General features: G+C 46.0%; 1 protein-coding gene across 1 annotated transcript in view; it reads right to left on the bottom strand.

Moving 5' to 3' along the window:
• The window catches only part of RBM26 (RNA binding motif protein 26), a 1,704,516-nt gene that overhangs the window by 638,960 nt on the left and 1,051,505 nt on the right, over window positions 1-14,051 (bottom strand). The window contains exon 17 of the mRNA XM_069639899.1: window positions 10,202-10,276. Within this exon, the coding sequence (XP_069496000.1) occupies window positions 10,202-10,276 (75 nt within the window). The remainder of the gene's footprint in view (window positions 1-10,201; window positions 10,277-14,051) is intronic.

The following is a 14,051-nucleotide window of genomic DNA, read 5'->3' as shown; positions in this document are numbered from 1 at the left end:
AAGCTAAATGGCCCAGTCACACTAGAGGAGATGGCAGAGGTAATATCCACCCTGGCTTCTGGGAAGGCTCCTGGCCCAGGACAGACTGGGGATGGAACTCTATAAAACATATAAAGACATACTAGCCCCAAGCTCATTAATGTGTGGAAGGAGTCATGCCGTTCTGGTCAGCTACCTTCCTCCCTTACCGAGGCAGTGATAACAGTGCTCCTGAAACCTGACAGACTCCCCGGCTGAGATGTCCTTCTATTGCCCACTGTCACTTACTGGTGACATGAAAATATTTGCAAAGGTCCCGGCGAATAGACGCCTTACGTACATCTATACCCTGGTGCACCCGGACCAATTGGGATTCATCCCTGGCAGATCGACTGCATTAAACCTGCGTCATCTGCTTGGGATAATGGCCCAGTAAAACCCTGAATCCTCTGCTGTGGCAGTCATATTAGACGCTGAGAACTTTCGACTAAGTTCGTGGTGCTGAAACGATTCAGGCTTTGCGGTGGATTTATAAAATCTGTGAAACTACTGTATACAAGCCCAAAAGCCACAGTACACACCAATCGCAATTACTCTACACCATTCACACTAGCAAGGGATACACGGCAGGGTTGCCCTTTTTCAACCCTTTTATTTGCCCCAACCATAGAACCTCTAGCAAGCCGTATAAGGGCCTCCCATGAACAGAGGTATATATATATCCGCCCCTCCACAGGTGATCTCGCTGTACGCCGATGACACCCTCTTGTACCTTCGGAACCCGAACGCTAACATAAAACCGGTTCTGCCAAATCAAAACTATTCCCACTGACGGACGTTACAAAGAAACCGGCAAACCTACACAGGCTAAAATGGGCTCAGACTACTGTAAAATATTTAGGAGTAATTGTGTCTCGGACACAGATGAACCATTTGAACAAAAACATGAATAATATCTAAACACATTAGAACCCAAATTAAATGTATGGTCCAAGTGCCCAATCTCTTGATATAACAGAATTTCGCCCATAAAGATGGTGGCGGCACCTAAATTATTATATTTGTTTAATACGCTGCCACTATGGCCGGGACGGGGATTCTTTAACAAATTGCCATCACTGGTCATAACATTTGCATGGGACGCACGCATGAAATGGGAATCCATCACAGAGCCATATGACCGAGGTGGTCTTGCAGCCCCAGATTTTGAATTCTATTACCTAGCTGCACAGGCACATTACGCAGGGTACTGGTAAATGATACACACCGAAACCTCACAGGGAGCTGGAACGATATGGAACAAGCCAGACAGGTATTAAATCTGTAATACTAAGCAAACACTACACAGACTCATGGTCATATAACCCTGTGCGCACCACAGTCAATGCATGGCACTGAATATATAGAAGGCTGGGCATGACCATCCCATACTGCAACAGCATTCCATTATGGAACTGTCCCGGATTCCCTCCTACATTTGATTCAGACATCCAGGCAGCGTGGGACCCGGGAAAAGAAATGAAATTATGAGATCTCTAACCGAGGGCAGGTTTATCAACTTAGAGTTTAAAACAAAACTGGGGGCTGGCCCAGTCAGGGTGCTACAAAACTACTGTATTATGCAGAGCTGTTTAAAAAATTGCCAACATTCCCTCAGGAACCAGAACCTACTGAATGCATAGAAATGATTGTGGGGGGTGAAAGTTGTAAGGGGCTCCTGTCCAGATTACATGCTATAGTACAATACAAATGTGAAACACAAAACACGGTTAGATTGAATTCGGAAAGGGACACGGAAACCACCATAAAAGAATAAAAATGGCAAAAATACTGCCAACTCACGAAAGAAGTTTCAATTAACTCTGGTATAGAATTCTACAATTTAAAGAGTTAAATAGATTACAGTATACACCGAAATAAATAAAAACTATGACTAAATTCTCCCCCAACACCAAGAGTAAGTGCATGAAATGTGGGAGGGTAAAGGCAGATACCATACATATGTTCTGGGGCTGCACAAATACAGGAATGTTGGTATAAGGTGACAGAAGTATTCCACCAGAATACTGACATTCCCCACACAATGCTCCCGCTCAGGTACCTATCCTGAGGCATTGGTAAAGCCAAGGTCACAATCCGACGATTTTTTAATATGGGTTGCATAATAGCAAATGTATTTTATTAAGGTGGAAATCAAACCTGGCTCCCACGATGAAAGACTGGTTTAAAGAATTGACCTTTGTAAATGAAAGGGAAGAGGGTTATTTGAATATTGGTGCAACAATATGCAGACCATTCCGGGAATACATAAACAAGGAATAAAGTTCCATAGATACCATTATAACGTTAAGTGACATGTGATGTGATGGGCTGATTACTTTCAGAGGATGTATAAATACGGATGAAATAAGAGGTAACTGCAAACTACAGCATATAATTATTGCTTTGTATACATTTGTAATCCGAATATAAATGCCTACCTCTAACCTAAGTGCAAACAAGTTAAGTAAAAACTTTTTATTTTTTTTATTTTTTAAAGAGAGTTGGAGGTCGGTAGTGCCTATGTGCCCCCCTTATCAGGAGTGGGTCATACTAAGCAGATAAAAGGCCCTAAGAATCTGTGTACTTACTGGGGACCTATTCTAAGTTGGCAAGGGGGCGTATTAGGTTATTCTCCCAACAAGAATCGATGGGTACCCCTTTTAGTTGCCGGTATAATAAGGGAGGGATAGTGGTCACCTGTAAAAGGTCCTATAGGTCGGTCTTGAGCCAAAATGTCCCTTCCTTCCATACTTGACCCGCCCTAATCAGATAGGTTTCATATTAGAAATGGAATCGAGGCGGGTCAACCATCTTATCCTGAATGAGGGGGACCAGATACAACTCAGTGGTGACAGCCACGTTGTTACCTCCGCCATATTATTGGACTTCCTCCAGAGATGCCGAACTACTGAAAGTACAGTGTGAGAGCATATCCTTGAAGCCAAGCACTTATAGGGGACCCATAACCATTCTCCCAGGGTCACTGGGAGAAAAGTAGATTTTCTAACATGACCCACTGTTTCATCTTATTCGCCCGTACATGATCCACCAAAACCCTATACTGGTGTCTGCTCGGTAACATGCATAAAGCTCTGGGAATCCTTCTCTGACTGCCTCCTTCAGTAATACAAGAGTGGAATATGCTATACGCAGTCCTTTACCTGTCCACAAAAAAGCAAGGAGTGTCTTTCTCATTTCATCAAGGAATGGGACCGGTAGTATAACCAGGAGAGCCTGAAATAAGAATAATAGTCGTGGGATAATATTGATTTTGTTAGTCATTAGGCGTGCTGCCCAAGACAATGTAATCTTGGACCAGGACAACAGATCTTTTTTGATTTTGTCCGATCGGAGCAATAGTTGGATTTGTATAACTTGTCTAGTTTTGCGTTAATAAATACTTATTTCTGTCATCAAGATTCCCCACTATCGCTCTGAGTTTAAGGGTCTTCCGAATATCGTCCACCCCAGGCCTGCCTCTAATAAACCCCACGTGGTGGTTATGGATTAATGTGGGAAGGACAGGATTCGATCTGCTGGCGAGGACACTGGCACACATCTTTTCATCTGTGTTAATTAATGATATGGATCTGTAATGATAAATGCCTGCATGAAGGTATAAGGAAAAAGCCCCTCGATCCAATATACCATTAAAAAGCTTAGTCAAATACAGGGTTAGCAAGGCCAGTGTCTTTTATAAAAAGAGCTAGGGTATATCCGTTGTGTCCCGGTGCTGATCCAGCCTTCAAACTTGATATTGCTTGGAGTATTTCCTCGCCCATAATTGCTGCTTCTAGGGCCATCCTTTCCTCTGCCCGACACTTTATGCTTTGAACCACACTGATCTTTTGCTCTCTGCACCACTCACCACCCCACTTTCCTGGTCTGACCACTCCCTCCTCTCCTTTCATCTGGGGCCTCTCTGCCATCCTCACCCAGCTCTGTCAACCTCGTTCAGGACATTCGTCCGATGAAACGAGTGTCAGCTGCTACCTTCGCATCCACCTTCATCGCACCCTCTCCTCCCCCACTGCAGACTCTACCTCTGACTCTGCTCTCAGCAAACTCCATCTTGCCATCACTAACACACTCGACATTCTTTCCCCAGTCATGAGGATCTGCCTGAAACATGCCTCCAAGCATAACACCTGGTACGACTCTGAACTTGCAGCCCTGAAATGCGAGTGCAGAGCTGCTGAATGGATTTGGGAGACCTCGGGCTCGCCCACTGACAAACTGGCCTGTCGCCTTCTCCAAAAGCAATTCCGACTATCCATTCTTCCAAGAAAAGGGCTCACTTCCAGGCCTGGGTCTCGGGTGCATCCAACAACACTGCTAAACTCTAAAAAGGGCAAGGAACTAGCCAACCATTCCGCAGTTTCCACCTCACCTCTTCTCTCTCAGGCCCTCTGCAATGCATTGTCCACAAACTTCACTGCAAAAACTCAGGATATCCTGAGCACTCTCTTCCCTTTCCCGCTCCCCCATACACAGCCACCTAGGGCCTCCTATCCGCCCCTCTGCCTTTCTCTCCTATCACATCCAATGAGGTCACTAGAGTTGTCCACTCTATGAAGGTCTCCTCCAAACAGGTCTCTCCCTGTTCCTTCAAGAACTATTAAGGACAATATCGGCTCTGCCCCTGCACTTGCTGACTTCTGCAATCACTCTTGCTACTATGGCCTTCCCTCTTCCCTCAAGCACTCTCTTGTGCACCCCCTCCTGAAAAAAACTTCCACTGACCCCTGTGTGACCAACTACCACCCCATCACCTCCTTCCTTTGGAAACTCTTGGAGAAGCTGGTCCTCCCCCAACTGACCCAGCACACCAAGCTTGTCGGGTTGGCTGCACGACCATCAATCTTGATTCCGAGGATCCAGAAGCACGGAAACTGCTCTCCTGAACACCGTGAAGAACTGCTTGCATCCCTTGATACCAAGTCTCCAGTTGTTCTCATTGCACTTGATCTCTCCTCTGCATTTGATACAGTCAACCACTCCACCCGCAAATGGCTCCATGATACCCTGGGTATCTCGAGCAGGGACTGGACTGGCTAACATCCTTCCTCAATGACCGTCCCTCCCAGGTGATCCTGGGCTCTTTCTCATCTCCCACCTCCATCGCCACTTGTGGCGTTCCCCAGGGTTCCAACCTGTCTCCCTGGCTCTAACATCTATCTTGCTCCGCTGGCACAACGAATGTCCACTTTCACCCCTCACTTCCAGTGTTATGCAGGGGACACACACTCTTCTTTAAACTTACTTCTGATCCGCTCCTTACTTCCTCTATAATTCCTGACTGCTTATCTGCCATCCAGTCCTGGTGTGCCTCCAATGATATCTGCCTCAACGTCAGCAAGACGGAATTCCTTCCCCTTGGAACTCAGGCTCCCTCCTCCTTTCCCTCCCTCTGGCCACTCTTCATGGGCTCTCCCCCTTCTCATTCATCTGAAGCCAGAAACCTTGGAGTCATCTTCAACTCCTCTTTCCTTCCTCCCGCACATCCAGGACCTTGCCAAGAAGGCCCACTTTCAACTCCAGCTCCTCAAAGGAATACTTCCTTTCCTCACTTTCCCCCAGATGCGTAATGACTCCAGAGCTCTGGTACTCTCTAGGTTGGACTACTGTAATAGCCTCTTCCTTAATCTACCTTCTTCCTCTCTACACCCCCTCCAGCTTATCCAGAGTAGAGCTGTTGGACGTATCCTTGGCCTCAAGCCAAGAGAGTGCATCTCTCCAGCGCTAAAAATCTCTCCATTGGCTACCGGTTGCTGCAAGGATCAAATTCCTCTGCATCATTCATAAGGCTGTCTGGGGCCGGGGACCACGTAATCTACAATTGGCTCTCACCAAATACTCTCCATCCAGATGTTTATGCTCCTCCGGCGCCAACTCTCTGCGTGTCAAGCGCTTTTCTAAACAGCGAGCTGGCGGCCGATCTCTTTCCTCGACTCCCTCCTTTGGAAAAACCTCCCCCTTCTCTGTCTTGAGTCTGATCTCCTCAAATTCCAGACGCTCCCCAACACTTGCCTTTTCACCTCCTCCTTCTCCCTCTCCCAGTCTCGCTAAACCCCCACAGTTGCGGAGACTGGTGGCCAGAGCCCTTATGTGTCCTTCTGGGTCATGGCCTCCCCCTACCAACCCCAATTGCCTCTGCCTCCGTCCACTCCCCGCACTGTTCATTGGACGCCCACTGGCCTGTGCTATCTCACAGGCCTGCACTTATTGTATTAGAAGCTGACCACCCTCACCAAGTCCTCTGCCAGGCATTGAACAGCTGCTTGCAACTTACTCCCTATCACTTCCCTCTGTGGTACTCCTAGCACTTACTCCCCTCATTCATCCCTTGTCTCTCCCTGAACTTGCATACTCTGAATGCTGACAAGGCCTAGTAGGACCACCTCTCTTTCTTCATTATTATATTTACCTTTCACTCCCATGTTCCCTCCCCGTTGCCCTGTGGGCGCTTGGAAACACAATTTAATTGATGTATCAGCGCCTTACAAATGAACAATAAATAAAATAAAAACGGACAAAGTGGGAGTGTGCTGAGGTAGTCGCATATCAGTTCCTCCGTACCCTGAAACTCAGCCGTATAGTGCTGAGCGTAGTATTCACCAAAGCGTTTTGCCATCTCCTCCCGTTTGGTTAGTGTCTCACCCCTTTCACTCGTAATCTATTAAACTATTTTCCATTCTCTGCCCCTTGAGACGGAATGCCAGCAATGTATGGGCCGTATCCCTTTCTCATAATATCTTTGTTTTACAAAAAGTAGTCGGGCTATAGTTTTCCCCTTCCAAATGTCTCCTAGCTCTTGTCTCAGAACTTATCGCCTTCATTAGTTCTACTGATTGGCCCTTAGATTTCTTTAGTAGTTCCTCTTTCACACTTAATCCTTTACTTACACTCATGCAGTCTTCCTTTTTTCGCGCTGCTTCAGGAATTAGGAGGCCACAAAAGATTGCTTTTGATCAGTCCCATATGATGTGGAGTGGCACTTCATCCGTATCATTATGCTGAAACAATTCTTTAATTTCTTTTGGGAGGGTTTGTCTAAAAAACAGGTCTCTGAAAGTTGCCATTACAGACCCATCGTATAGCTATCGGGGTCCTAGATCCTATTTCCAATGTTGCTACACATGTTGTGGTCCAACAATCCCACTATTTCAATATTGGTCTCCCTCAGTGAATGTTCTTGTGCAGCCTCCAATATTATACAATCGAACCTGGTAAAAGTTTTATGTGATGGAGAGTAGAATGTGTATGGCTTGTGTGTGAGCACCACTTCTCGGTGAAGACAAGTCTCTGGAGGGATCAGTCATGAGATAGAGGTCACCCCTGCATATCAAAAGGCCAGTCCTCTATGTACACAAAAAGGTCAGAACTTCAGTATAGAAAGCTAGTTCTTGATTAGGGGTGTAAAGCAATCATCGTTTGATGGCAATGTGACTTATTGTACCATTCACTACCAGCAATCATCCCTCTCTCAACCTGCGACACTTCCAACCCAGAGAGTTCTGAATCAAAATACACACTCCTGCTTTTTCTTATCCAGCCCTGAGACTACTAAATTCTCTGCAGTTATTTACCCCTCAGTGAACACTCTTCCCCTGGTTTAAATTTAGTCTCCTGCAGAAAAAGTATGTCAAGTTTAGACTGCTGAAACTCACGTACCACCACTGAGTTTTTGCGAGTTAAGGCCTTTCACATTCAAAGAGCCCACTTTGATTCCACTAGAAGTGCATTTTCTACCTTTCTGTAATCACGATATTCTCCACCCTGCTGCTCCATCACCAAGTGTCCCTTTTCCGAATCCCATTCCTGGTCCCAAAATGCCCCCTCCCCTTTAACCCTTTCCCACTTTCAACACAAGAAAGCATTACATCATGCCCAGGTTTCCATTGTATAGCCCCCCCGAGGACATACCCCATCCCACTTGCATACTGGTGGGAACTAAGTCTCTCAGGCCAGAGGCGCCTTTAGAAACAAGGGCCACCCAAGTGAGACCCCCTCGCCCAAAGACAACATTAATTTCCATAAAGCAAAAAAGAACATGCATCACAACTTTCAAGATCGACAACCACAATCATTAGCCAAAATATATACAAGACATCCAGGACACTTATCCGGAGCATGCTATCCCACAGTCGGCTTCGCCAAGATCCAAAAGCACTATGTTTTTCCTTTTGTTAGGGCTCATATTCAAAGCACCAGATATATTTCCAATCTACAGTCTTTCAATGTTGTTTGTTTCAGGACTCCTCCCGCCTCCCTCCTGTGAAGTGACCCTTTGTTTCTCCAATAGATGTTCAAAAGCTAGCGCAAATGGGAAACTCTGCTGGTACCGGATGTCATTCCCCTGCAGCTACTGGGTCAGTGGACCACATTCCTGCCTTATATTCAGGGTCATAGTCGATAAGTCTGGGACCCATCAAAAAGGAGTTGCTCCTTCTCTCTAGCTTTTTGTGAAATGTCTGCCTTCTGTTTAAAATAGTGACATTTTGCCTAAACCGATAGTGGACCACTGGGAGGGCCAGCTGCCCGCTCAGTGAATTCTATCGAAGGATATTTCCGGAGAGGGTACCTCCTCGAATAGACTATTGGATTAAGGGCTTTACCCCGGTGCTCCAGAAAGACTGGATTAGCCCTGCAGTTCTTTCAGACCCACAATCCGAATATTGGAGCGTCTCTCTCTCTGTTCTCCAAGTCAACTTTTAGTGCCAGATGTCTCCTTTTGTTCTAAGTCTTGCATCCGTCCATGCATTTTCATTTCTATTAAATCTGCAGATGTCTGATTGTTTTCCAGAGATTCTCGTTTCCGCTCCACCTTTTCAACTTCACCTTTTAGCTCTGATATTGCCCTTGAGAGGCCGCTCTTTACGGATCAAATCTCATCTAAAAGTCGTTGTGTATCCGCTTTTGTTGTTCCCTCCTGGTCAGTGCTGGAGATGGTAGGAGTGTCTTCCATGTCAGCCGCCATGACTTTACCAGGAACCCTCAGAAATTGTTCAGCAGCACTGCAGTCTTAGGGTACAACATATGACTGCTTGGGAGTCGTTTTAAGAGCCGCAACGGGTCTGTGTGGGTGTGTTTGGAGAGGGGGCTCGTATGATCCTCATCGCCTTCTGGACTACAATTTGCCAGTGAGACCCATCCGCTCCAACTATGTCAATTTCTGACTGAAACCAGAGCTCGTCTGGGAGAGGCGAGCCCACGAACTGCACTTAGACTCAGCTGACCGACTGCTCTACAGGTAAGGGTTCCAACAATGCTCTAGAGATAGAAACCCCACTCACGATGCTCAAGCCCTTCTACATAGCAGTGTTCATTGCTCTCTACATCAGGGGTATGGCGGTTCCAAGCGCGGGCAGATGACCGCCAGAGGAGAGCTGCTGTGTCTTGATGCAGCACTGGAGTGCTTTCTGGCCTCCAATTCAATCAAGACTGGTGCCACTCGTATGGTCCACAACCGGTTACCTTGCTTTCCATGTTGCGCCTATCAGCTCTGTGAGCACTCCCATAGCGACCCAACTGTTGCTCCACAGTCAATCAAGTCCGTTGCTTAGAAACGGCGCAGCACAGGCCTCCAGGTCGCCCGTAAAGCTTTGTCGTAATCAGGCGTTTTGTATGCTCTGCGCACCGCTTCGCCACTTCACATGGCAAACAAGCCAGCCGATTCAGGTCCAGCTGGCCTCCTTCCACTGAGCCCACTCAATAGCAGAGCGCCACATCCGTTAGTCTCTCAGAGGCACAGTCATCCCCCTGCGTTCCCCACTGGCAGGGCCGAAGAGAACACTGTGGGAGGCAGCAGGTAAAATGTCAAGGCCCCTTCTACATGGCACTTACCTAGTGTCTCTCTGTTCTTAGGTTTCAACTGTCATCCTGCGATTTCTCCTCATGCTGGCTGTAGAATGTTCCAAAAGTCGACCAGCAGTACCCAGACCCTTTCCATCAGCACCCCATGGTGGTCTATGGCTTGACAGTTTTTGGCATACAAGTTAGTTTTCAGCTTCATGGACTAACCTAGCCTGCCCTCACAGAGTAACGTTTCTGTGTTGAGTAAATACACTCTTGTATTCATTTGAATAAAATGACTTATTTTTCACAATGACACTTTAAATGGTAGCAGGTTTGTGCACAGATCGAGAATTGTGTGATAATAAACACTCTAAACTCTCACCTTTTGTGTTTCTATGTGCTTTTCTAAAATTTCTTGCTTCTTTTTCCTTACATCTTGCTGAAGTCTGAAAGCTACCTAAAGGATAAGAAGAAACAAAAATAACGTCAGCATAGTTTGGATGATTCTGCATACAAAAATATAGGGCAGAATTGGTACTTTATCCATATCAATCTATGTGGGCCAACGCAGAGGCTCTGCCATATTTCCACAGTCCAGCCATTCATATATGTTCACGTACATCATACACCCCTAAAAATAAACATGGCGATTATAGAAGAGAGCGTGAAAAAAGTATTTCCTCAATCCGAGGCTGCAGTGAAATGAGAGAGCAAAATCTAAACTGCATGTGGACTGGTACAGATGTCTCTGGCTAGGAGGTTGGGTGGGTGGGTGGGGGTGGGGGGGGGTGGGGGGGGGTGGGGGGGGGGGGGGGGGGGGGAGATGAGTGGAGGGTTGTTGATCGTGGACGCATTAAAGAAGTCCCGAAATGCGGCCACCATAAACATGGTGGGGGAGGAGAGCAAAAAAGGGAAGGATGTTTTCTGCACAAAAAGCAGCCACATCATGAGGAAATAGAAATGCTATGCCACACGGTTAAAACGCTTAGAGTGGCTTTGGCTGTGAGAACAGGGGAGAGGTGAAAGTTGAGCAGTGGAAAAGGATCTAGTGGTAAGGCGGCCCTTCGATGTCCGCATAAAAAGAATAAAGTGGATAGTGCAAAAAAGTAATAGTGTGGGCTAGGTAGAGGGTTGGATTAACAAAAAAAAAAAGAATGAAAAAAAAAGCAATGTGGTTGAAATAATAACCAGCAAAAGGATGAAAGTTGCGGGCGAGGTACCAGGCTGAATAAAGCCATGAATAGGGAAAAATGGGAAAAGTGTTAACATAGGGAGTGTATGAGTGGTGTGACGAATCACGAGTACTCGCCCCTTTTCTCCTCAGGGGGGGCGCCAGCCCTTTTGAGGCTAGGGAGGTGAGCCCGCTACGCAAGAGCCTCCCTAGGGGTCTGCGCAACTTGGACCTCACTGGGAGTAACTACCCTCTAGAGGACAAAGACGCATTCTCACAAGGAACTCCGTATGCAAGCAACACTATCTGCCTATATGGGATTGCCTTCAATCACAAGCAATGAGTCTTCCTCTTGTTTGGCTTCAGGTAATGCTAGATCAAAAAAAATAAAAAAAACACGAGAAGGAAAACGAAATGCCCCTTTGAATGTGAAGACGTATGTAGCAGGGACTAACCAATCGAGAGGAGAGAGCCATATGCAGGAGAAACCCTCTGACATAGCAATGACTTTCAGGGGCCGGCAGAGCAGTGTGGGGCCAAAAAGCCTGCAGCAACACGCAAAGAAGAGCATGGCAGAGACAGACGCCAGAGACCCAGTGCAACCGACAGTGGGGAAATCCACTACCAGGACGGAAGATTGGAAACCGTCCTAAGCAGTGACGTGACCACAGAAAAGCTGTGGTGGGTCTGGGGCCCGACCAACAACGCCAAAACCAGAGAGCACAGGGGGAACAAAACCTTCATCGGCAACCATACGCCGAGCACACCGACACAGCAAGGCGCCGAGAGCAAGTCCATAGTGGAGAACAGAAAGAGGTGACCAGGAGTGGAGGAAATCGACCTGCATTTCTTTTTGCACACACCCCACTGTTAAGGCTGTTTTTGATTGGGGTTCTGGTGAGGGCTGTACAACCACTAACCTTAAGGAGGGGTAGAGCACACTGCTCAAAAAGAAATCCAAACCTTGCTTAAATTGGTAACATGACGGAGCAGTTGTGCTTTACTAGGGGATGCAGGATGACACAAAGCTACAATTAGTCCACACTTATCCATAGAAAATTAACCACACAGGTAAATTGGAAAAAAATAAAACATTTATTGGGTTACATGCCGACGCCAAATCTGAAAATCAGCCCATCAGAAGTGAAGGTACCAGGGTGGAACAGAGAAGGGGGTGGCAAACAGGACCACATATATTATTTGAAAGGAACTGCAAGGAGGATTGTAAATCATTGAGAAAGCATGAATGTGTATTTGGGGAAACCACAAGAAAGTTAATAAGTATAATTGTGGAGAAAAAATGGAAGCCATTATTAAGGAGACTTTGAAATCCACGCTTAAGTGCAAGCAATAATCTTTCACAAAGTGAGATAAAGGGGAGCCCAGGAAAGGGGTCCCAGGACTGGTTGTGCCACACCATTGTTAAAGGTATATCAAACCCCAAGAGCGGCAAGTTTAATAAGAGGAAAGAATATACAAAACTACATCTAAAAGGATAACAAGATAGTCGTTGATAGGTCTTGCATAGTCTGGGATAGCCGACCTATGAACATATAGCAGGATTTGCAGAAACAGACACTGAGAACCAGGATCAATAGTTTGTTTTCAGGAAATGGCAAAATTAGACTTGTTGCAATGTTTTTTTTTTATGAGGTTTGCTTTGCACTGAAACCTTACACAAACTACATACACTCCACATAATACATTACAATCCTAACCAACGTTTTTAAAATTACTAAAAGCGAAATATTTAACACTACCAACATAAAAAGATGAAACATCAATTTTAAATACATAATTCATTCAATAACAAACATTCTGTACTAACAGATTGTTGCAAATGAAAACCCTGAAAACCCTGAAATAAAGCTCCAAGAAAGAAGGCAAAAGCGAAGGTTACAGAAGATCGATATTATAGCAATCTTTAGTTATTCGTTCGAGTCAGAAGGTCAGTTAGAGCAAGGTTTTGGACTGAGGCCTTTTTTCTTTGTACTTTTGATGACGGACGGGCACCCCTAGTTTTGTTTCGGTAGGGAATATTCCCATAGCAATAGGGTGAGTTAGGCATTTTTCTTATTATTTAAACAAAACAGTTGAGAATGTTCAACGCAAGTCCGACTTCTTCCGACCCGCCACAGTGGGTAGCTGATATTATAAGAGTATAACGATAGCAGAGGCTGGGTTGGTAGTTGGCTTTTTCTATGACATAGGTCAATGGTCTTTAGATGGATTGTCAAAGTTAAAGCAAATAAGTAGCACCGCAGAGGACTAGGTATAACATTCTCAATATGTTTTTCAGGCTTCACATGCTTAACAGATCACAACATGATTTGAAGTACCTAAAGAACAAATGTTCTTTCGGATTCCTCATCTGTAATCTCCTATCCACAGCGCAGCTTTTCTTTTAAAACTTATGCCGCCAGGGGACGCAATGCGGCTCTGTGTCAGTTCCGTTCAATGGCCCTACACACTCCACGATATACATGTCATTGGGTCAGTATATATTGAGTGCCCCGTGACCTCAGTTCCACCCTTCTTCCGCAGTATTCTTGCGCTGAGGGACTGAGGATGCAATGGTGTACTAGCTATTCCCAAGAGGGGCAGGTAAGGAGGGCAATGAAGAATCCATGGGAGGAATATCTATCCGAAATAACATTACAGAGAGGTAAGTAATTTGTTCTTCGAATGAATTCCTTCCTCCCACGGATTCCTCATTTATGATAGACTTCCAAAGCAGAACGTAATCTGGAAGAGGGAGGAAGAGCGCAGGGACACCACCTAGATCAGAAATCGCTGGAGCACTGCCCTAACAAATTGGCCATCCTGTTCCAAAAGGGAATCCAAGCAGTAATACTTAGCAAACATGCAGACACGCCCACGTTGCCACCTGGCAGATGTCCAGGACAGTGACTCCCCGCAAATCCCCCCCCCCCATCCCCAGATACCCGGACCTGCTCTCCCTTCAGGGAAGAGGTAGCATCCACTTCCTTTGGTAGAATGTGCTCTAAGACACTCAGGCATATTCTTTCCTAACAGATTGTATCATTTCGAGATGCAGAGA

This window comes from Ambystoma mexicanum, chromosome 7q (assembly GCF_040938575.1).
Source record: "Ambystoma mexicanum isolate Mex_15411 chromosome 7q, UKY_AmexF1_1, whole genome shotgun sequence".
NCBI classification, from domain to species: domain Eukaryota; kingdom Metazoa; phylum Chordata; class Amphibia; order Caudata; family Ambystomatidae; genus Ambystoma; species Ambystoma mexicanum.
The sequence above is the reverse complement of the archived record's forward strand: the minus strand, read 5'-3'. Positions and strand labels throughout refer to the sequence as shown.